Source organism: Monopterus albus, unplaced genomic scaffold (assembly GCF_001952655.1).
Source record: "Monopterus albus unplaced genomic scaffold, M_albus_1.0 scaffold22.1, whole genome shotgun sequence".
NCBI classification, from domain to species: domain Eukaryota; kingdom Metazoa; phylum Chordata; class Actinopteri; order Synbranchiformes; family Synbranchidae; genus Monopterus; species Monopterus albus.
The window spans coordinates 75,708-100,239 of NW_018127902.1; the positions used below are offsets into that span (position 1 = coordinate 75,708).

The 24,532-nt window shown below is 37.7% G+C and overlaps 2 protein-coding genes across 5 annotated transcripts in view; both read left to right on the forward strand.

Moving 5' to 3' along the window:
• LOC109956821 (ribosomal protein S6 kinase beta-2-like) overlaps positions 1–4,762 on the forward strand; it is a 16,110-nt gene extending 11,348 nt beyond the window's left edge. For 2 of the 4 annotated variants that reach the window (XM_020594185.1, XM_020594187.1), the window contains 4 exons: positions 265–342; positions 631–738; positions 943–1,055; positions 1,513–4,761. In XM_020594185.1, the coding sequence (XP_020449841.1) occupies positions 265–342; positions 631–738; positions 943–1,055; positions 1,513–1,693 (480 nt within the window). In that variant the 3' untranslated portion in view covers positions 1,694–4,761. Of the gene's footprint in view, positions 1–264; positions 343–630; positions 739–942; positions 1,056–1,512 lie in introns of all 4 variants that reach the window. The other 2 variants (XM_020594183.1, XM_020594184.1) reach the window with 2 other exon arrangements.
• Positions 4,763–8,999: 4,237 nt separating this feature from the next.
• Positions 9,000–19,097, forward strand: LOC109956815 (ladderlectin-like). The gene is made up of 7 exons (XM_020594178.1): positions 9,000–9,080; positions 10,208–10,333; positions 11,789–11,888; positions 12,172–12,240; positions 12,844–12,935; positions 13,931–14,047; positions 19,062–19,097. The coding sequence occupies exons 1-7, from the start codon at positions 9,000–9,002 to the stop codon at positions 19,095–19,097; spliced, it is 621 nt and encodes a 206-aa protein (XP_020449834.1).
• Positions 19,098–24,532: the final 5,435 nt, after the last annotated feature.

A 24,532-nucleotide genomic window follows, 5' to 3' on the forward strand; every position in this document is an offset into this window, starting at 1 on the left:
AGTAATGCCTCAATCATTCCCTGTAGTAAATGCTCTTACCTAATAACACTGCAGTTCCCTTGGATGTAAAGCATTTTCTTTTGTGAGCTCCTCTGGTTCTTTCATGCCACCAGCGTTTCACTGCCATTGTTCTTATCTGGACAAACTAATTAAAGCAGTTAAGTGTGCCAGAGAATGTGAGTGCAGGATCCATGTTCATGCCAGACGTAAAGGAGCTATAGAGAATATATTGTGTAAACTGGCAGTCCTTTTGTTCCTCTGCAGAAACACCCGTTTTTCAAACACATTAACTGGGATGACCTGTTGAACAAGAGAGTGGAGCCGCCCTACAAGCCACAGCTGGTACGTGTTCAGTCGTCAGACCATGTCCATTATGTTATCAGATAGCTTGTTAATTTGATATTATGCTGGTTAATCTGTGATAACTAAGTCAACTCAGCTATTTTTTCCCATGATTTTTTTCCCCTTACATCTTGCTATACATCTGTTTCATCTTCCTGTCTCTCACCGTCTTTGTTACATTTTTACACACCTTCATATCAGGTAATACATATTTAGTTTTCCCCTCAGTCACGCTTTTTACTCTACATCTTTGTGACTGTCTCCATGTTCCCCTGCCTGTCTGTACAGCAGTCAGAGGAGGACGTTAGCCAGTTTGACACCAGGTTCACCAGACAGACACCAGTGGACAGCCCAGACGATACCTCACTCAGCCACAGTGCCGAGCTCGCCTTTGCTGTGAGATACTGTCCTTTATCCATCTGTTTTTAAGTTTACGTTTTAGTTCACTGGAAATTTTTTTCCCAGTAATTAGACAATGCCTCCTTTCCCACCATAGTTTAAAAGGAAACCAGCAACAACAACAACAGTAGTTTTAAAAAGAAGCCTGAATAATATTACGTGTCCATGATTGACTGTGAAATAAAGATCATTTCCCATCAGGGTTTCACCTACGTGGCTCCATCGGTCCTTGAGAGCCTGAAGGAAGGATTCTCATTTGAACCCCGAACAAGAGCTGTACGCCGACACAACAGCAGCCCACGCACACCCATCAGGTAGCACACACACATAAAGATTTGGTTTAACCGTCAGAGTAGGTACCGACAAGCTGAGGTTCAGCTTCTCCCGTGTTTCAAGACGTTTAGTAGCTTTATCTGTTTGCAGTAACAGTAGTTTTAACCATTTTTTCTCTGACTGATTAATTGTGCAAAACTTTAACATTTTCCTAGTAGCCAAAAATTCTAAATGACATTTAACTGAAAAAGATAACATAAATGATATAAACTATCGATTTACATATTAACCCAAAAATTTTATCTGAGGGCATTAAATCTATCCGCCTATTTCTAATAAGTGAAATATGCAGTCTTTGTTAAAGATGATGACGATAAATAAAAATGTATAATATTTATCTTCTGTTTTCTATTTGATATTACTCAGAACTACTTCTTTTTTTTTTTTTTTTTTTTTTTTTTTTTTTTTTTTTTTTTTTTTTTTTTTTGTTTCTTTCAGTCCCCTGAAATTTTCCCCTGCAGGACCCTTCAAGTCGAGCATTTACAATGAGCCCGAACTTTCCTCTCCCACCTCTCCAATGGGAGCAGCTCCAGTTCCTGTGCCGCAGGAAAACGGAGCTGCCAGTCAGCCAATCAGGACCCCTGCCAGGAACAAGAAGCAGAGGGGACATCGGAGATGAGGAGGAAATATTCACAGAGCCAGCCTGCACCGCAGGACTTTGGCCAGATTGACATTTTCCATAGTGAGTGCTGAGGCACAGAGCTGCAGTGCTTTGTTTTTGCTTATATCATGCTTGAGTGGTTTAACTTAGAAGTCTCTGAAAAGCCAAAATCACAGGTGGAAAGCTGTCGGTCTGGTTTTCCTTTCTCTCATATTATACGATATTCATCTTTCTAAACTAATACAGTACTACTTGGGCCTTATTGTCTAGCACTTCCTGTTCATCATTATGACAAGATCACCTCACACACAGTCTGAATTTTCATGTTTTCTTTTCTCAAGCCCAGTACAAGTACCTCAGTTTGAACATTTGTCTTAGATGGTCAGTTTATTGCATAACGCTTGAGTTTACAGCTTCTTTTTGCCTGCACTTCAAGTGCTGTAAAACTGTGGCGCTATATATATATATATATAATATATGTGAATGCAATAACATATATCAAACATTTTATACAAATGGCACTAGAAAGAAGCAGCACAACCATAGATTTTTCTTCAGCCACTTCCCTAAATGTGCCACTAGCTGTTAAGGTCAGAAAAATAATGGATTCATTGGTGTTTCTTTTTGTATGTACATGCTAGTATAATTACTACAAAGGGAAGCTGAGACTTAGTTTTTTTCAGTTAAATTATTTCTTCAGCTTTTAATTAGTTCATGACAGTTTGCGCAATGAGGTCAGCTATCACGGGTTGACGTTTTAATTAGAGAACTGATAAAGGATCTGTTGATTGAATTCCTGATTCTGTTCCATTAAGGCTTTAATGTTAAACTGACCTTGGGCTGTCAGATTATCAACTAACATTTGGCTGCACAACCAGAATAGGAAGATTAGGTCATGTGTTGGGGTGTCGCTGTATCATATAGAAGTCTACTGAATGAAATGCTGCATCACACATAAGATAATGTATTCCTGATTCTGTACTGAACATTTCTGTCAGAACCTAGGGTGACATTCATCAGTGTTTCCCACAGTGAACCTTCATGTCTGCAGCTGAAGCTTTTCACACCTTATCCTCATATTGTACAAACGGACCAGTCACAGTATAGCAGAGTACACTTAAGAGAGAAACGCTGTATTTATTAATGTGGCTCAGCCTTTATTAATTTGGGCCACCCATCCTCAAACTTGTATAGTAATCACAATATCACCATGTGTTCACAAAAACATTGAGCCATGTGATGAATATGTTCTACAGTCAGAGTTGGCTGGTAAAAGTGGTGCTCTCAGAACACAAAATGTTGTATAAAAACTTTATTTTGGGCTATTGAACAAACCTATTTTTACACATGAAACCTAGGTCAAATAGTATTAGGAATTAAAATCCTAGAGCTTGTTGTGGCCTGACATACCTGTAAGTGTTGATACTGGGTCAGCCAAACGCTCATTTGGTATTTGGATGCATCACAGACAGGTTATGAGGTTTATTTGATGATAGCTGTTTTGTTGTTATTTTAAAATAGATTACTCATAGATTGAGGTAAATTGTTCCCAATTCTCACCCATGGTACTATGGTTTGTATTAATAAAATCCATAAATATCAGTCAACTTTGCATGAGCCTTTAGAGACATAAACAGCCGAGATGAATTATCTTGAGCAGGGGTTGTAAGTGCAAAGTTTGCAAATGAATTATGGTGACAAAGTTTAACAAAATAATTTAGTTCTTATTAATATTCGAAGAAGTATACTTAAAATCTTTAAGTCACTGCCTTTAATTCAGTAGGTATTTATAATTCGAGGCAATGGTGATGGGCACGTATTAGATTGGGGTAAAGATGGGGCAAAATGGAAATTTGATGGGGTGGAAATGCCCTACAAACGTACATGAATAATATGGCTGAAGAGGTTAACCTGTCCTTACATTCAACACGTTACCTGTCTGTCATGGACTTCACTGTGGAATAATGAATGTAGTTTAACTTTAATGGTCATTAACACTGTATAGAGACCCAAGGTGTTTGATATCACATAAAGGAATAATGCGTAAATAAATAATCATCTGAAGAAATGCAGTTAAAATTTGTGACAAAAGCATGAAAATGTTAACAACAAATCCAGTAAATCTATCTGCTAAAGCATTTAGCTCAAAGCATCACAGTGTGCAACTTCACAGACATGCTAGTAAAACTGTAGACCGGTAGTCTTGTTAACTCGTCAGTATTAATTGGCTGGCTGCTCATTCACACTGAAAATAGACTTGTGCAATAAACAGGCCATGAAAAATTGATATTTTGAAATGAAAGCTGTTGGACAAAAACCAGCAAAAATGTTACTGTGTAAAGAAGGAGGATGAAATAACATTTCATAATAAGCTGAGATTTAAAAATGGATTATTACAGTGTCCTGATTATATATTCTAGGTAGATTTTGTTAGGCCTTATTTATTTGATACTGAACCCTGTGGGTCTCTGTAGCATTAGGCTGACTTTTTCCTTTTTTCACTTAAAAAAAAGATCCTCTTATTCTGCCCCTGCTTGTCGGTTTGTCCTGCTCACAGCAGTGGCCAACAGGTCCCAAACATAATGTCCTCCTACCCTCTCCACCAGCCTTCTTTCATTAACAACTGGCACAGTTTGTCCACGTCTGATCCTGAGCTGTGATCAAGCAGCCTGTGCCACTGCTGTTTTGCTCTGAGAAATGGGCAACTTCACACTGCAATTTGTTTCTGTAATGACACTGGAAACGTCCAGAATGAGCCGTGGTGCATCATGAATTGCAAACAAGGTATTTGTAATGCAGGGTGAGCTGACACAGGGCTTTGTTGTTTTTTACTCCCCTTTTGTATCAACTAACCATTTGCTACAACTCCCTTTATGAGGTTGGACAATAGGAACAACTGGTCATTGTGATCAGTTTTGTATATTTATGTACATATAATATAATAATAGCACTGTAAAAGGAATTCTACACCTCTGGAATGTATATTCTAAAAATTGAATTGAGAAAATAAGATTGAGTGAGATTTATTTTCTGTGACCATTGCATGATTTATCTTTTGGTTGTATTATTATCTCTGATAACTAATGAATTTGTTAATTATTTGTTGAGTTATTGTATTGAGAACTTCATTTATGCACATTAAAATGTAAGGTGGATACATTTCTGATGCATGTACTACTTTTAAGTCCAAGACGCACATGATGATGTCTCATAAGGAATCATGATATTTTTCTTTTTGTTTACAGTATATGCTTCAGTGCATAATAAGCATGGAAAAGATATGTACTCATAGAGATTGTTTTTTTTTTTTTTAAATGAGAAGTTCAGGAAAGCACATGTTTTCAAGTATTCTCCCTATTATAGGTCTAAAACCACAGTAGTATACCAAAATGTTCCATTAATATAGCTTAGTTCCCAAAGCTGTGAAGAGGTTTTGTAAACATTCAACACATTGGTAACATCTGCCTTGATCAGTTCTTTAATACTTTTCCTCAACTTTTGATTATGATTACAAGTTGACCACATTTATAAGCTGGTAGAAATCACAGATAGTCTTTTTTGTCTCCTTTCTTCCCTCCCTCTGTAACAGGCCATGCAGTGTAGCATAGGTGTGGCTCGGGAGAGCATTAATAAAGTCATCCAGGTTGGTCAATCCAAAGAAAGTTAGCACTTAAAGCAGAATGTAATGAGGAAGCTTCCTTAACAAAAATGGTTGGTTTTCCACATGCCTCTTCCACATGGTAGAAATATTGGTGATCTGTTCTCCAACACCCATAAAATACTAGTGGTATCCACAGTAAATACCATCGGGTCCACCTTCAAGAATGCCTTGACTTCAGATGTGACCTTCACTAACTGATTAGCAGCTTATTTAGATCATTTCCCGGCAAGTAAAGCCAGCAGGTGCTGCTTTAGGTTGTTATCGCTGTCTTTGGCACTTACCTGTTAATTGCTCATTCTCTCAAACATACTATACACGGAACCTAAATCACAGGACACAGTATTTGAGTTTAGGTTAGCTCTCGATCTGTCTATCTTCCTGGGAAATATGACACAGCAACACAGATCAAACACTCAACACTCAAATTTCCCACACTCTCTAGAAACTGCCTGAACAAACACTGATAAACTGAGCTGACATGCTGATTAGTTTATCACATACATGTTAAACACACATAAGATTGAATTGTGCGAGCATTTGATCTGGGACTATAAAGCCTAGAGCAGGTCAAGATCTCCCAGTAACAGACAATTGCTCATTCACCAGATCCAGGTAAGCCTTGTTCCTACCTTCTTCACAGCATTAGAACAGTGTGATAAGGCCTGAAATATCTTTACTGATGAAAGTTTTCTTCTATGACAGGAACATTCATTCATCACAATGAAGTCATCGCTTGTCCTCTGTGTTCTTCTTGCTGTTGTCCTCTCTGTCAACACTGCATCAGGTACAGTATGTTGCTCACATGGACTGACAATCTCTTTAACAGTTGTGTCTTTGAAGAAAATTCATCTTAAGGCAACTTAAGTCTTAAATCTAGCAAGAAAGTTTGAATGAACATGTATTCTCTGCAGATATGCAGCAACACATGCAGTACAAATTTAAAGCTCCATTAACCAGTGTTCACTATGACTACTGGTAATGTGAAAGGTGAACCCACAGAGAACCCAGCTCTGCAGGTCTCCCAACCCTACATACGTTTTTTTTTTTAGCTCATTGTTGCGGTTTTCTGTTTTGTAACAAATTTGCACTCATCAGCCTTGTTTTCAGACACATCAGGCAACAAGCTTGTCAACTCAAACAGAGACAATATGCTAATTTTGATTGTTTACTGGGTGAATAATAAGGACACTGTTTGCTAACATGCTAGCTACAGCGTATTGTGGGCATTATTGTTATTCTGTTGTTGCTGCCAATTTGCTCCAAAATTTTCTTTGCTGTTGTTGACGAAAAGTGTCAGAATGGCAGCAGATTAATATTGCATCAGAAACAGACATAGTTCGGACTGAGACATTAGATGTGATGCCTAACAGTTCTGTGTGGTCTCAGGTCTTAACATTTATTTTCCTCACTGTACCTAGAAACAGTTCCAGCACAGTGCAAATTCAAATTGAATGCTATCAAGTTAATGCAAATGAGGTTTAATGAGCAGTGAGAGTTATTAAATGTGCGTCTTGGTCTGACTTCTTTAGTAAATGATTACTTACCTTTCATTTCTTATGCTCAATCATTTTAATAGACCATCAAACACTGTGGGTGAGCCAGTAAGTTATTGAGATTCTTTTCATATCAAATGAGTGCAGAAAATACTTTAAAGTGCCCATGGCATGCTCATTTTGCTCATTTCCAGCCATTTAATGTTTAATCTCAGGTACTTCTAAATTAGCCTGGCACCCATCATAACTTGAGATAGTCTGTAATTATTTCAGAACAGTAAAACTCAAGAGCCTCCTACTGAAAACAAGAAGATAGTTCATGAATGTGCTCAACTACTGATGCCGGCATTGTGTCAAAATCTGTTTCTTCATCACGATGTGTTTCCCCTATCCTGAATCCTAACATTACCGTAACCACAACCACTAAGGGGGTCGCTACATGAAACTGAATTTTGCATGAAGAGCAGCAACAGCATTAATTAATTTGAATTTCTCCTCCATAGATAGGTAAACAACTGTATATGTACCGATGAAAAGAGATGTTCAACACACAACAAAGTGGGTAATTGAGAAACCCCAAATTTTAACTGGCATAATGGAGACATAGTGACTTCTCCAGCCTTACAACAATTGTCTCTTACGTTACAGAAACAAGGCATTCATAGACATGCAGCATGTTTTTTTAAACTTACCGTTAAGTACCACCGAGTAGCGGAAACATCACTCCCTTTCAAATAGCTCCAAGGTCGGTAAATCCAACCGGTGGTCACTGCGTCTTCCCCTGCACGACCACAAACAATCCCAAAGTAGTGAAATTAATTCCAACAGGTAGCATAGTGCCAACAACTATTAACTGAGTTGCTTTTGCATAAAAGTACAACAACACAGTTACACTTCGTTTTTTTGACCTTTCAGCCACATTTATGATTTTAATTCACCATTGTAACATTGTAAATAAGTCAGAAAACAGAAAGGCACGCCATGGGCTCTTTAAATTTGGCACGTAAGCAAGAGGGAATTTACTGTAATAAGAGTCCTCACATACTGCACTTAAGGATATCAAAAATAGTGTTTAAACATTGACAACGTATTACAGGATTCACTTGGGAGAAGAGGAAGTTCTCTACTGTACATGTGAAAAGGGTTTAACATCACTGTTAGGTATGGTTACAGGTACAACAGTTTAGAAACTAGAAGTTAGAACTAGAAGTGATCAATGAAATAATGCTTTTTTAGCTTTTGGTGTAATTTTAATGAGGTCATGGATCTGCAACCTTTGCTAGACCAATTTTTCCCATCAGGTTAGCTTGATGTTAGCAAATACTACATACATACATTTATGTTTTTTAACACTTTTATTCTTTTCTTCATAGTGTATTTCACTACCAATGCCCCTGGTACACAACAAACTGGAATGATGACAGATTATGTACAAACCTCATCCATGGCCTCTACTGCAGGTACTTGTTGTATAACTACACTTCATTCAGCATCAACAGAAAGAATGTTTCTGTTTTTATTTTTTCTTTAGCCTTTAGTATAAAGTTATTCTAATTTTTATGAGGTCATAGCTCTGCGTCCTCTACTAAACCAAATTTTTCCCATCAGGTTTGCTTCATGTTACATACTAATGTTGATCACATTTATGTTTTATCACTTTTATTCTTCTCTTCACACTGTATTCCACTCCCACTGTTCCTGTTACAGCGACAGACTCTTTCACTGGAATGATGACGGATAATTATATACAAACCTCTGAAACTACACCTAAGACCTTTACTGCAGGTACTTGTTGTATAACTACACTTCATTCAGCATCAACAGAAAGAATGTTTCTGTTTTTATTTTTTTTTAGCCTTTAGTGTAAAGTTATTCTAATTTTTGAGGTCATAGCTCTGCAACCTCTACTAAACCAAATTTTTCCCATCAGGTTAGCTTGATGTTAGCAAATACTGTATACTAATGTTGATCACATTTATGTTTTAACACTTTTATTCTTCTCTTCACAGTGGCTCCCACTGTCACTCCTGCCTTTTTCACTGAAACAACGATGAGTAATTCTACAACCCCCACTATTCCAACACCCCCCCCTACTACCGGTGCAGTTAATTGTTGTATGACTACATTGCATTCAACATTAGCAGAACCTTCCCCCTCATCTTTACAGAGCATGTGTCCTAATGGATGGGAGGAGTACCAGGGACGTTGCTACTACTTTGTGAATGAGGACTTGACCTGGCCTCAGGCTCAGGTAAAACAACAAGTTCCAAACACACACTGTGAAGAAAACACAAAGTTCCTCTGCAGATGATATTTAAGCATCATTAACAATTTATTAATGGATTATCTACATGAATTTCTGCCAAACTATACATATCGTACATTGCAGTGTTACATTGGAGCCTTATTTATGTGGTTTGTATAATGCCATCGTACAGACAGGCTGATTGGTTTCCCTTTTTTTTTCACTTAGTGTAAAAAAAATGTCTGGATGCCAATTGCTGCCAGGAAAAGAAAATAAAACATTATAAAAAGAGAGAATTTATATTTAAATGTTTTTGACAAAATTAAAATTCACTTTCTATGTACAACTTCTATACTAAGTCATAATATTTAGACAAATTGATATGTGAAAACTTACTCTCTCATAGTTGTGATCATAATTTTGAAGTATTAAGTTATTCATTAAAAATAATAAGATAATAAAAATATTAAGATGATTTTGGCTTGCTATGTTATTATTTTAAAATTAGTAGTCAAAATGATTACAATCTAATAAGTGTTAATTAATAAGACAAAATTCTTACTTTATCTGTAATTTTGGCTGCATAGTGGAGGGAAGTGATTATACATTGTTCATCTTTATATACAGTCTATGGTCAGAACTGTTACATTAGCAATAATACATTTGACCTGATATTTCATAACATTGACTTAAAGAGTGAGAATTCTGTATGTCAGGGTTTTTAAATGTTTACATTTTTTATTTCCTGGCAGAAATGAGTTTCCAAAGCTATACCCATACTAGAAAAAAAAAGTTCCAATCTGATGACATAATCAGGTCAAGAAGGACGAAGATCTTTATTGTATTAAAGCATTCTTGATGTTTCAGGACCCACAGTATTAGACTGATCTGTTTCACTTTAAGACTTGTTATTCTTAGTCTATTCTATTTTATTTTCTGATTTAAATAACAGAAGACACCAAGAGAAATGCTTCCATTTCAGATTAAACAGAAAAAGAAAACATTTTTCCTATGCTTTTTTGTTTTCAACAGATACATTAATACAGTGTACCAAAGAGTACCAAATTCATATATTATATTGCAAGACTTTAATGTGTCTCTCCTCATCTCTCTGCCCTGTTGTGTTTCACCAGTCAAACTGCGCCTTGCTTGAGTCCATGTTGGTCTCTGTCCACAGCATCCAGGAGTATGGTTTCCTCCAGCAGCTCACTAATAGTAATGGAAATCAGGAAGCTTGGCTTGGTGGTTTCTACCTACAGGTGCAAACCATGATATAATGGAATATTATTAACCATGGTGGTATTTGTCTGCAGCAGCACAGAGAATATTGGAGATAAATAAGAGGAAAATAAATGAATTGCTAATGAAATTAGTGGAATATCCTCAAATTAAGTGAGTTTTCCAGACTGAGGTAGTGACATTTGATATCTGAGGATGGTGGAGAAAATCAGACACTTAAATAAACACACTAACTACAGAACAGTATAATAGAAATCTTGAACACATTTCTTAGATTTTCTGAGAGTTTGAAAACCCTTGTGGCAAAAATATACAGCAACAATTTAAAATAGCATTTAAAAGTATTGCACCTCCTTTATGCTTAAAGATTTTTCATGTGGAGACATTTGTAAATCACTACTTGACTTAAATGTTAACTGTCCATAGTGATGCTGAAAGTCATGGAGCACTACATTAGTAACACATTGCAAACCCTGAATAACAGGCATAGTAACTTCTCCAGCCTTATAACAGTTCTCTTTAATGTTACAGAAACAAGGCATTAGCAGACATGCAACATGTGTTTTTTTTAAACTTAAGTCCCACTGAGTAGTGGAAACATCACTCTCTTTTAAGTAGCTCCAAGGTCGGTAAATCCAGCCGGTGGTCACTGTGTCTTCCCCCACACGACCACATACAGTCTCAAAGTAGTGAAATTACATAGCATAACAATAACATCATGGATTGTTAAAATCCTCTCATTAATCTCATTCACCGCCACGGGGGCTTCACTGGCCGGCTGCTTGTAGGTTAGACCTGGTCAGTTGAAACAGTGAGTCCCTGTACCTGAACATTCCCAGACGTGCAGTAACCTGAGGGTCTGTATTTTTCTCCACATCCTCTGGTCACAGTGCAGCAGCAGGAGGGAAAGTAGAGTTTGTGAGATGTGTATAAACCGAGTTGCTTTTGCATAGAAGTACTAGAGCATATGTAGACCTAATTTATTGAGCTTTAGGTCACATCTAAGATGATAATTCACCATTGTAACATTGCGAATAAGTCAAAAACGGGGAAAAGCGCCATGGGCTCTTTAAAGACAGTGTCATGTATTGTCGAACTGATTCAGAACTCCCTCTGTGCTTCAGCCAAAACAGAATCAGCCCAAAATAAAGAGTCATGTTAAACCCCCTACAATGAAACATCCTCATTTTAGTTGGTCAGCTTTGCTGGCTCCATTCGGCTCACTCTGTTGTGATTATGCATACTGTATTTAGATGTGTCCTCTGAGGAGGAGGTAAAAACCAGGAAGTAGCCTAATAATTGCAGTTTTCCAAACTGACTGCTAATGGAGTGTTAGCCCTTTGTATTTTTGCTCAAAATGCTCCTCATTTAATTAGCCCTTCAACTGAGCTCATCATATCTTGCTCTTTTATTTGTATTCATATTTTTTTTTGTCTCACTAAAGCAGTGGTGGTGATTTTGTGCTTCTTATCCAGGATCAGTGGTTATGGCTTGATGGTTCTTGGTTCTACAACAACAGCTGGGGTGTACAGAACATAGACAGCAGCAACCCTTGCTTATTGCTCAATCCCTATGGTAAGAAAACACACATGAGGGTCCCAGAACACTGACTAATAGATTGTATATTAAGACTAAAGCAGCAAGTTGCCCAATGGCCGGTGGCCAGCAGAAAGAAGAAAACAATAGTGACTCTGTATGAATGATTTAGATTTAGCTCGTCACACACATGGACTTCATTTTCAGAATGAACAATCAAAGCTTTCACACACTTTGTGAGTTTCAGGCATTTATTAGTGAGTTACATAACTCTCTGCTCCATTGTTCTCACAGCCTTTTTCTACTCCTATTTTTTTCACAGCGGCATGGATCAATTCCCAGTGCAACATTGAAGGCTATCCCTCAATCTGTGTGAAGAACTCTAATGTCCGTAAGTCCTTTTTTAATGAGACACGACAAGGCAGGCTCATTGTAAATTTACAAGATTAAAAAAATCCATTCACTTTGAGACAGAGGCTTATCATATTCTTCCTCTTTCTCTTTTACATACTACTGTGTTATTAAACACAAACTCATTGTCCCAGTTTGCCAAGGCATTTATCTTCAAGCATGACAGTTTGATGATGGGAGGCTAAAAGTTCTGTTAGCTAAGTGATAGAACAGTCAGTGAAACAGTGCCAATAAACTTCAAGCATGTTTAAAGTAAATGCACACCTATCACAAGTCAAATTCAGATCTGTGAAGAAATGAACTTGTCTTTATCAAACCTGAAACATGTGACTCTGGTTTCTGGCTTTAAGGAACGATTGTTCTTATTTACAAAAATTGAAGTATGTGAGTTCTGGGTGGATGCTTGTGTAACTGTTGTGTAACAAATCTATCTAGAAGAAGTCAGCAGCAGCAGGAAAGGAAAAGGAAGGCAGGCTATCATAAGTCATATGTTCATGATGTAGATTTGGACCCACATCATTGTTTTAAATTGTATGGCATGCATGATTTTTCTCTTTTCTCTCTCTTTTTGTGACATTCACAGAAAATAGGATGATGTGTCCTCAAGGCTGGTCCTTGTTCCAGGGCCGCTGTTACTACTACAACTCTGCCCCTCTGACCTGGCCTGAAGCTGATGTAAATACACTTTGTAACTGGCATTAGAGTGTGTTTCATATCCAGATTGTTTAGGAATGCAGTAACTGGACAAACATGCAGCTACATAATAGAAAAATATTTTAGAGGAATTTTTGACAAATACACAGAAATTTAAAGCGACTGCAAACAATATGTTTTTAATAAAATTTAATCATGGTAGTTAGTGATTAGCTAAACATAATGAAGCACTGAGCAGCTAAAGAGCCAGAGATTACCCTCAGGAGGTGGAGGGGACCAAATGGAGAAGCAAATGGAGAGTGAATATTAGAATTATATTCATCAGGTGGCACAGACATGACTTAAATGAATGCTAATGTTACACTGTATCTGCTTAATATGTAAATAAGCAACTCTTTGTGAAATCATTTAACATATCAGATTAAAAGGTGAGAACATTTCAGGTTAGGGGTGGGACAGTATATTGAAATTCAATATAACGCAATACAAAAATGTCACAATATGTATCATTTGTCTAGCAATATATATCAAGTGGTCTCAAAACACCAGCAACTTCATATTTGATAGCCTAACAGTCAAAATATCTGGTTGTTCTTTACATAATTAAACCTGTGCTAGGGGGTAAAGTGCACATATTTTGCAACTAGTCATATATTGTTGTCACCAAACTTTTAATTGTATTGTGATTGAATCGAATCGTATCAAGAAAAAGTCATCGTCCCATCCCAATTTCAGTGTGTTCAGCGGTTGCAAGTTTACAATCATCACACAGTGGAAAAGGGGGGTCTTCAAGGCTAATGAAATGGATTTCTTGCTTACCTACACCTTTCATGGACAAACTGAGTTACTGCCCCTTTATCTTTCACTTTCTTTCCTTCTCTTCGTTCATCCCTGTATTTCTCAGTCTCTCTCCTTCTTTACTGTTACTCTCTCTTTACCTTGGTGTTATCCTTCTTTTCTTTGTCTCCTACTTTATTCCATATTTCATCTTCTCCTGTCTTCTTTCTCTCCACCAGACTAACTGTGCTGGTCTCGAGGCCAGCCTGGTCTCCGTCCACAGCCCTGAGGAGTATTACTTCCTCTATCAGCACTCTGAATATTCTTCGGCCTGGCTGGGTGGATTCTACCTTGAGGTGAGTTGACTAGACAAAAGCTTACTATAGCAATATGCTCAGGAAAAGTGAGCCCCTGATACTTCTCTCTGTGAGTGGGTTTGATTTTAGTTTAGTTCATTTTCTGAATACATTTAGTGCCCATGACCTGCTCATTTTGCTTGTTTCCAGCCATTTAATGTTTAATCTTGGATACCTCTAGATTAGCTTGGCGCCCCTCATAACTCCAAATAGTCTGTAATTATTTCAGAATGATGAAACTCGAATGCCTCTTCCTAAAAACGAGAGGATAGTTTGTGAATGCGTACAACTCCTGTTGTCGGTGTTATGTCGAAGTCTGTTTCCCAACCATGATGCGTTTCCCCTATCCTCAATCCTAACATTATCCTAACCAAAACCACTGAGGGGGCGCTACATGAAACTGAGTATTGAACAGAGGAAACATCTCGACAGGGGAACAAAAAACACTGACAAATACGTTATGTCATACGTTATGACAGTATCTCAAATCCTAATTGACATGTTCGAGCCAGAATATGTCAGTGGACAGAATGACAAACCACAGCAGCATTAATTAACTTGAATTTTTCCATAGATAGTTAAACCATTGTATATGCACCGATGAAAAGAGATGTGTAACACTCTAACCAAAGCGGGTAATTGAGAAACTCCATATTTTAACTGGCATAATGCAGACATAGTGACTTCTCCAGCCTTATAACAATTCTCTCTTATGTTACAGAAACAAGGCATCAACAGACATGAAATGTGTGTTTTTTTAAACTTACCATTAAGTCCCACTGAGTAGTGGAAACATCACTCCCTTTCAAGTAGCTCCAAGGTTGATAAATCCAACCGGTGGTCACTGCGTCTTCCCCACACGACCACATACAGTCCCAAAGTAGAGAAATTAAATCCAACAGGTAGCATAGCACCGACAATAACATCATGAATCGTTAATCCGCTCATTAACCAGCAATACATCACATGCAGCAGACACACTGGCCTCAAGCAGTTAAAACAAGCAGATACTGTTTTCTGGGGGAATCCAGCATTGATCAGCTGATCATTCACTGCTACAGGGGCTTCACTGGCTGGCTGTTTATAGGTTAGACCCAGTCAGGTAAAACGACGAGTCCTTATACAGGAACATTCCCAGACATCAGTAACCTCAGGCCCTGTATTTTCCTTCACATCCTCTGGTCACAGTGCAGCAGCAGGAGGGAGAATGTATCCACAAAACAATAGCACTGGTGGATGTCAGGCAAGCTCACATGAATGCGCAATAGCTTGGAGATCATGACCATTCAAGGAAATCAATAAACTGTCAAGTAATGCTTAGTTTTGTTAGACAAAAAGTCTTGCGAGTGAGTTTGTGAGACATGTATAAATCAAGTTGCTTCTGCATAGAAGTACTAGAAAATACGAAACACCTATTTTTTTGAGCTTTAGGTCACGTCTAAGATGATAATTCACCATTATAACATTCTAGATAAGTCAGAAAACAAGGAAAAGCATGCCATGGGCTCTTTAAATGAAAAAGAACCATTGTTAAATCACACGAAGGTGTCTCTGTATAAATGAGCAAGACATAAATAGTAAGTTAGGAAGACACATTGCTTAATGCAACATCTGTTGATGTTGCATTAAGCAATGTGGGATCTTTTATTTCATTTAATTATCAAGTGAAAACCAAGCAGTGATGTGCAGGTTCTGCACGTGCATCAGTTTTCTAAAATGTGGCCCATTTGTCTTCTACTGGAGGAAAGTTAAGCTTGGTGCTGTTCATTTTTGGCCCAGTGTTCCTCATTTTGTTGAAGAATGGCCTGTAAAAAAACATTTTCTCAGAAATGCAGAAAAACTATAAAGCAACAACAGTCAGGGCAAACCAAACCTGACTATAAAAACAGCAGAATCCATCCATCTGGTGTTGTTCACCAAAAACCAGTCCAGCACATAACTCCTAATAAAACCACTAATGAAAACAAAATGTGTTCTGTTCCTAATGCCTCCTCTGCTATTCCTAAATATTCCTTGAAGTATTATGTGAAAATGATTTGAACTAAACCTATATGTCTACAAGTGTTTGATTTTTAGTCTCAGAGATGCATGGTGAAAATGCAAGGAGAGAGGAACTGAGGAAACATGTTTCAAGAGTCATGATTCATCCGTTCCTCTAATCCTTCATTTGAAGCATCTAATCAGCAACCAATTTCCAACAAAAAGGTGTGTGGTTCCATAAAAGACTTCCACAAAGGATGGTCTCATGTATCTTTGCTCATGGCTCCTCCAGCAGCTTCCGCGCTCTTATATCAGACTAGATATAAGAGTTTTGGGACGTCCTCTGTCCTTGCCGGACCAGAACGACTTCTGGGTTGAGCGAGGACCAGTGAAATGAAACTTATCCTACATCCTGTCTCATTTTCGCTTGATTTATCAGTGTGTAAAATCTTAATACACTAAAAAAATATATTTTTCAGAAAAATTCTACGCTCATTGGCTTTAGATACTACTAAAAGATGTTCTGTCACCCAAAATATTTGGATATAATATAAATCATTAAGATGCTTCATTAAATGATAATATATGATTGTCATACACTTCAGAATGAGTGGGTGTGGCTCGATGGTTCCTGGTTTTATCAGGGATTTTTTGGTGAGGAGTCTTCAGACAACACCAACCAATGCCTGGCAACATACAGCTCTGGTAAGACTACACACTTACTGTACTCCTTGTGTATTCTTTGCAAAGAAAAGACATATTCCTGGTCAATTTTAAAGTCAAACTCGAGCTTATTCAGCAGATTTAGTGAATATTCAGTTCTTTCTTTTGAACCAATAAAGTATGCCATTTCTGCATAACCATAAAAACCCTTATAGCTGCACTGTTTTCTGTATAGAACATGAGAGCATGTACATTTTGGCAGATATCTAACTTGTTTTATTTTTGTGTTTTTACAGATGGTTGGGGGAGTTACGGCTGTAATGACATGTATCGCCTCCCCTCATTTTGTGTGAAGGATGCACTTCTCCACACAGGACAAACAGAGCAATGAAATATTTCAGTCAAGCACAAATTAATGGATTGTTCCCAAAATGTGTCTTGAGCAATATTTCCAAACAAATTAAAGAGCCATTTATCACCCCAGCATTTCAAGATGGTCATGTTTATCATTGTGTCATGTACTTGAATGTGTTGCTTTTTTCTCCAGTATAAACAACTCTAACATCCGCATCCCTCCTCAAAATGATTTGCTGTGAGAGCAGCAGAATCAGTGCTTAATAACACTTTGTTATCAACTTCAAAGCCTGCTTAATTTCTCAGCTCCACACAGCTGGACAGTCAAAGTGTCAAGTGGGTGTGAAGGTTACAGAAAGTTCCAGGAAAGGTCAGATACAGCTCTAATGTCAGAACGGTGGAGGTGGAGGGGGGGTTTCAGCTCATCCACCAACCAGGTCTGATGAAGAGCCTGACACTTCAGGTCAGTTCTGACCTGCATGCAGAAACAGTGTGCACCAAATAAGCCCCATGGCCTTGGTTCATATCAGGAAATAGTCAGTCCCATTCTTGTCATATATAGTGTTAAATTGATTTCTGTTTTCTGACATCAGCAAGTGATGTGATAACATGAGCAGTGTAAAATGTCAGCTTCCTAATGTTAGAACAGGCTGTGGTGGTTGTAAGATGTTCACTGGGAAGCTAGGTACAGTTGGTGAGCTGTTGCTGTTAGTTAGAAGTTCATTAGCTGACATTAGGTACCGGTTTTATGTTTTGTTTTGTTTGTTTTTTACAGCATTGTCCCCGCAGTTATCACTTTTGGCAGTCCATGAAGAATACAGGAATTGTTCAAGGAATTTATAGTTTAGCTTTTTTTTTGTTTATCAGTGTTTGCTTGCTCTTAGTTCTGTCCTTCGCTGTTTTCTATATTCTGTATATAGAGTCACTAGACTTGACCGTAGGATAAACTTATGCACAGATTAAAGGGCTGATAAAGAGCTTGTATGCAAATAGGAGCTGTTGGTGTATCTGATCTAACCAGATGCCAGGTGAAGGAACTGCTTGTTGAGATAAGATGACATAACCAGTATTTAGCCACAGCATATAAGAGTCTTACTTGGCTGCATTACTTGTGGCATTACAATTTTTCATATTGACAGTCAACCTTTAGGTTATGAATCATAATAGAAGGAAAGAAACCTGATCGTATTTGTTGTGAGCTGTTCCAGTCTGGTTCACACAACAATCTATGTTGGATGTGGCAGCCAGAGCAGCACAGTGTCATCTGATTTTGGCTTATTTTAAAGATTTCTGTCTGACTCTTATTGTCTTCTGTTGCCATGGAAACAATTTTTCATGTATATTTGAAGATTTAGGTTGTATGGTTTTAATTATATGGTGATACTTTCTTGTTTTTATTAGTACATTTTAATTTTTTATAGTGGGTTTGAGCTACACTTTGTGTGATTTTCTGATTCATCTTCATATGCATCTTTATTTTTTTTTTTTACATTTGTTGCCCTCTGCATGAGTTAACCATTTTAAGATGGGGCAAAAATAATGTGTAGTAGCCCCTTTCATCCAGCTGGGGACACTATACAGCCACTGCAGTTACAGTTAGTAAGCTACAACACAGCAGGAAAGAATACTGAATTTGCTCTCAGGCAGGAGTACATACCAGTAGCCCAATGTGAATAGGTTTGAAGTAATTTTATTCTGAAGTAAACAAAGTGCTCCAGCCTTTCTCCTGCCTGTCTGTTTTTAGTCACATTCAGTGTGACAGCGGTTGTCTTTATTGCCTGTCTTCAATGCTGCAGTGAATCTTTAGTTGACATATACTGTAGGATTCATTGCTTTATAAATGCTTATCCAAGAAAAAACAAAACCATAGCTAACATGTGGTTTATTAGAAATGCAGTTTCTGGCCCAGCAGAAAAAAAAAAAGTCAATTCAAGTGATTTTCACATAGCACATGACAGTATAGTGGAGATAAGATCCTTTCATCAGCATGGTCTGTTTTCCAGTGTTCCTCTTCCAGAATGCCACTAAAGACATGCCTGCACCCTCAAGCTGAAACTCTTAATTTTTTGTTACCATAAAACACTATTAATTTCCCCATTATTAATGGTGCCATCAATGCATTTTCTTTTACTGAGAAATAAGTAAGATGAATAAATACATTGTAATATGCTGAAGAAGAAGAAGCTTTATTTTATTGTAACACGTACAATGAAATTTTGTTCTGAGCTGAGGTCCCTGGGCTGCCATCATAGGCAACTTGGGGGTTCAGTGTCTTGCCCAAGGATGCTTTGATATGTGAACTGCCGGCACTGATATTCGAACTTTCAGTCTTCCGGTTGAGAGACGACTGCTCTATCCACCGCAGTAGGTTTAGGCCAATTAGTTCAAAGGGATTTGAACCACATAAAATTTACTAAATAAAAGTAAACATTAATTTATACTTAGTCATAAGTCTTTCATTGGTGTTACCATCACATTGAACAATTTACCTGTATCCCATAGAGGTTTTTGGGTAAATTGGATAAGTTGAAGGGGTTAATTAATCCCCAAATTTTAATAGTTCTTCATCTTTGCAGATACACTTATTTTGCTTTCTTGTTGAAAGTTACATTAAAACTACTGGAATGGACTGGAAACAGCTAGCCAGTTAAAAATAATAATTTTAACTCCATATAGCCTTAAGATCTACGCAGAATTGAAAGGTTTTATAAAGAGGGAAAGACTGGGGTACGGGAGATACTTAGGAGATCTAGCAACCCTCAATTGTTGTGTCACAGTTAGTACTGGGGAAACAGGAAACAGGAAAATGGGACCCAAGTAAAGGAAAGCCAGGCAGACAGATGCAGTGCGCATATTTTATTCAATACGTTCTCATTGCAGGGCATCAAATACTGTCAAGAACCTTTTGTGTCTCATACTGAGGCTAAACGATAACTTTGGAGGCTGTATTAGATGCCAAAGGTAGTAAACACCTTGGTTTTATACACAAAAACTATGTGTTTTCCACTAAAACGGTGTCATTAGGTTTTTGCACAAAAAGTACATGCTTAGGTTTGGGGGAAAAGTGTGTGTGTTGGCATAAAGTATAGTGTTGTCTCTCGAGGCTTGAGTTCGACTCCACCTTGAACTAGGAGACGGCTGTGGCTCAGGAGGCAGGACATTCATCCCCCAGCAGAAGGTCAACGATTCGATTCCCACGTCCACATGCCGAAGTGTCCTTGGGCAACACACTGAACCCCAAGTTGCTCCTGATGGCCAGAGCAGTGCCTTGCAGGGACCATGCCACCACTGATGCACTGGTGTGTGTATAAGTTACCACCGCAGATGGCTGCCTTGGTTCTGTACCTGGAAACAAATTCCTTAAGTAACATACTTGGCCAATAAAAGTGATTATCAAAAATAAGATAGCTTCATCTAGTTAACTTAGGAAATGGTTGGTAATTCTACCTGGTAATCATTTTTATGGCAATAAAGGAACATATGTACTTACCTAACTAACTGGTTAAACCTTAACTGAATTAAATAACCATGTTTTAAGGTGGAATATCACAAGATAAGGTGATATGATATGGTAAGCTCATCTCAGTCCTCCTTAACATCCATGTGCCTGCAGCACTTGAGCTGCACAACCTATTCTTATTCACTTCAGCTTCTTTTTTCAGCCCTGGCCTTAATCTCACAGTTTGTCTCGGGTTGTGTTGACAGAGAAAAGTGCCTCAAATAGCACATTAGCATGCGAGCTTAGTGTACACCATTTTATAGTTAGGCGTGTGCCCCTGAGGTCAGCTCTCAGTGGAGCTGTGTCCACGTTAACAGTTTCAGTGAAGAAAGACTGAGGAGGGGCCGTGTTGTTCCAAACATAAAGACCAAGGCTAATGCAAATTTAGGTCGTTTATTTTCATTATACTGAGATAAAAACATTTAATGAGGATAAACTGCCATATTTAACATTATATTACTATTGCATTAATGACTGGGCCACATTTTTACATTTTATAATTCACAGTGGAGCGAGAATTATGACAGACATAACCTGGAAAAATAAACTAATGTCATGAACCCTCTGGAGTCCTCATTTCATACTCAAACTTCAAACTTAGCAATATAGCAGGTGATGGCTGCTTTCTATGAAAAAGAATGGTCTCTTTGACAATGCAGTGTTGAAACTCAGCTTCCAAGCCAGTTCAAGAAAAAAAAAAGTTACTGGATCACATTTTCCTTTACTGGAACCATAACGGCATAGTGTTACACGGCTAAAATGCTGAAACTATGATGTTAAGGATGTGTGTACATTCACTGGGGTATGGGCTTCCTATTGAGCCAGACGGCTACAGTTCTTGTTAGGCTGTTTTGTCAGAGAAAAATGACTCAGTTTCCCCAGTGTACAGTCCAGTTATGGCTGGAATTCATGACTGTAACAACTGTTGTTCTCAGCTGCTGTGCTTATTCCTGCAAGATTATGACTATATGATGGTCATGTGTGGGGGTCACTTCTCAAAACAGATCAGTTAATGTCTTTTTGCGGGTGAAGTTCAGTGGCAAAACATTTTCCGAGAACTGACAGTGACTGAAACAAATTGCATATGGTATTCATGGTATGTTCAGCTTTACCAAACAAAATCATTTTATAATATAAAAGAAACAACCAAACCCAGAAACCTGGCTATTATGCATTGCCAGATTTTTAGGAAATCAGAAATGGTGTAAAAAGTGATCACTTTTTTGAGAAACATTTTCATCTCTGTTGTAATTGACCTCCTGATATACATAGACATACAGTATACACACACATTAAAAATCATACGGTCAGAAAGGGGGTTGTTGACGAGGAGCTCCTTGTACGGTGAGGATGGGGAGCTGGGTATGTGTAGGGTGTTTCCACAGACCACAAAGTGGACAGCTTCACAGGGACATTTTCTTCAGAATGAAGTACTTCCAATGAAAACTGTCAACACTGTGGAGGTGGTTTGCTAAGATTAACAATGACACATCACTTTCTGGAAAGAGATGCTGCTGTTTTTTTAATGCCTCCTCCAGCATTGTATTGGTGAATTTTCAGAGAAATTGAATCTATTTAATTGCCAGATACCACAAGACAGAAACATGAATATGTTCATGTTTATTTTTTGTCAGATTTATTTATATTGGTAATTTGGGCGAAGTGATCCTTTAAATCCAAATGAATCCTTAAGAAAAGTTCAGTTCCTTGATTTCCCAAAAAACAATGATAACATACCCCAGATATATAAACCCCGTGTGCTCAAATGCACAGCCAGGGGCAGATGATTTTTTAATGGTTTGCGAAGCACTGAAAATACAATAGACCAAATTGTTTTGTCATTATTAGGCCTACAATCTGTTGCCTAACTCTTTATTCACTTAAAGAGCTCATGGCACAAATTTGTTGTGAGTTAAAACAAAACGATGTGCCTGCAGGGGATACATACTCTATGTAATCACTAACAAATACTAACAAATAAGTTTAAAAAAGAGCAGTAGATTACATATGTTTTCAACAATGCTGTATTTTATTTTGAGTAAACAATGCAAATAAATAATGCAACAGTGATATACAATATTAAAACAGCCTTTTGTCTTTGGCTTATGGGTTCTGAGTATATTTAACCTAGTATTGTGTTGGTGCTACTTTGACTATTCTGTCTATTCATACAGATACAGTAGATGCAGTATACTATATACTGTATATATTTATTTTTAGAAAATAACGATAGTTTTACTGATACTGTCAGAATCAAACACGCTGTTTGTCATCATATATTTGTCCACCACCAGTTTTACCTGTTTTAGGATCCTAATTAATGTCTTTACACAGAACTGGCACCAGGCTACTGTTTTCATTCCACTGAATTCTTTGTTCCCTTTTTCACATTTAATTAAGTAAGTTGGGCAGTGATTGTCTCTTTTTGCCCCTTAAATTCATTCATCAATTAATTGTTTGTTTTTGTTTTATATTTGGTTTTCTTGCTTTTTAAATTTTGGCTTTTTATATTATTTATATTTTACATTAAGGCGCTTCCATTTAGATTTTCTACAGCTGCATGTTCATTTATTGCACAACAGGCGTAACTAATTTAAAAAGTCAGCCGAGTGACTTTCACTGACAGTAACAGCAGAAGCTAGATAGCAAGTTCCTAGAAGGTGACTAAAATTAATTTACTGTAAATGCTCTCAGCCACCATCTCACTTCCTCTGAACAATGTCAGACTGTGAGTTTGTTGGCAGGCTGCACAGTGGTCTTAATTAGTCATGAGCTTACTTTAATAGATCCTTCAGTAAGACCAACATACTCTGAGGGCTGGTGGTTGGGGTCCCAGTAATGAGATCTGACACACTGCTGCAGAGATCATTCTATCAATAAGTATTTCCACATGTTTTATGACAGGTGGTTGCTCTGTGTTGTTCACAGCAGCACCTGTGAAGACAAAGCATGTCATCCCATTCAGTGAGTAAACATTATGTCCACCATAACACACAACTGGTTAGGCTAGGCTACCAAAAAGGAACTAAGGGACTTTTTGCAAGTTAATATAGTCAGTGAGAGCAGTCAGTGACACTCATGCATGCAAGTAATAATAAATAATTATATTTAAAAAATAAAACTTTCATTTAAACATTTCGGTATAATTAGCACAGTGTCTTCTACAGTGAAGAAGGCTCCTTTTAAACATTTCAAATGAATTACTGCCAACTTATTGCTGGTGTGAATCTATGATGTTATAAAAGTGTCTTGTGAAGTCTCCTTTAAGACAAAGTGATGTTTACAATCAGTGTCAGAATGCACTGCGTATCCTTGAGATATAAAGATACTTGCTCATAAAACATTCACAGAGATTTTTTTTTTTAAATATTAGCTTAGTTTTCAACCTGTATTCTAGTGAACAGAAGCCTACAGTACATACCTTCCATAGGATGATAAAGGATGCAGCCTCATATATGATAGGCTATGTTAGGCCAATGGCCCAAAGGTCTTCGGTGTGCATGTGGTGCTGAGATCACTTGATAACTGATGCTTGGAATTACAGCCAAAAACTACAATATGAGTTCACAAGCCACACACACTCACTCACAAGGCCCTGCCATCAGTGTTTTCATAGAGCACAGTTTGCCTGGTGTTATTCCAACCACAAACTTATAGCAGCCTTTCAGCTGTAAAAGCTGCAGCCAGTAGGTTATGTAGCAGTGAACAATGTGTCCTACAGTGTGGTGTGTCAGGTGTTCAGTGCAGTGTCCCTTTCTATAACTTTATGAGGGGTGCAATGAACACCAGTGACACATTTTTAAAAGTAACTGAAGGAACTGTAATATGAAATAAATAATTTCACAAATGATCGCTTCCTTCTCTTTGGCACCTCCCCAGCTGGTGGCATCCTAACACTTCATATTAAAAGAAACAAATGGCCTTTCTTTTAGCTTTTGGGGGCATTTGATGAGTGACCATTTGGAAATACTGGGGGAGCCACATTCCCT

Excerpts from the sequence above, each read along its gene's own strand:
- LOC109956815 (XM_020594178.1), top strand. The coding sequence starts at position 9,000 with ATGTGTCCTAATGGATGGGAGGAGTACCAGGGACGTTGCTACTACTTT. Across the intron at positions 9,081-10,207 it reads TGACCTGGCCTCAGGCTCAG|TCAAACTGCGCCTTGCTTGA; the intron begins GTAAAACAACAA and ends GTGTTTCACCAG. Across the intron at positions 12,936-13,930 it reads TGACCTGGCCTGAAGCTGAT|ACTAACTGTGCTGGTCTCGA; the intron begins GTAAATACACTT and ends TCTCTCCACCAG.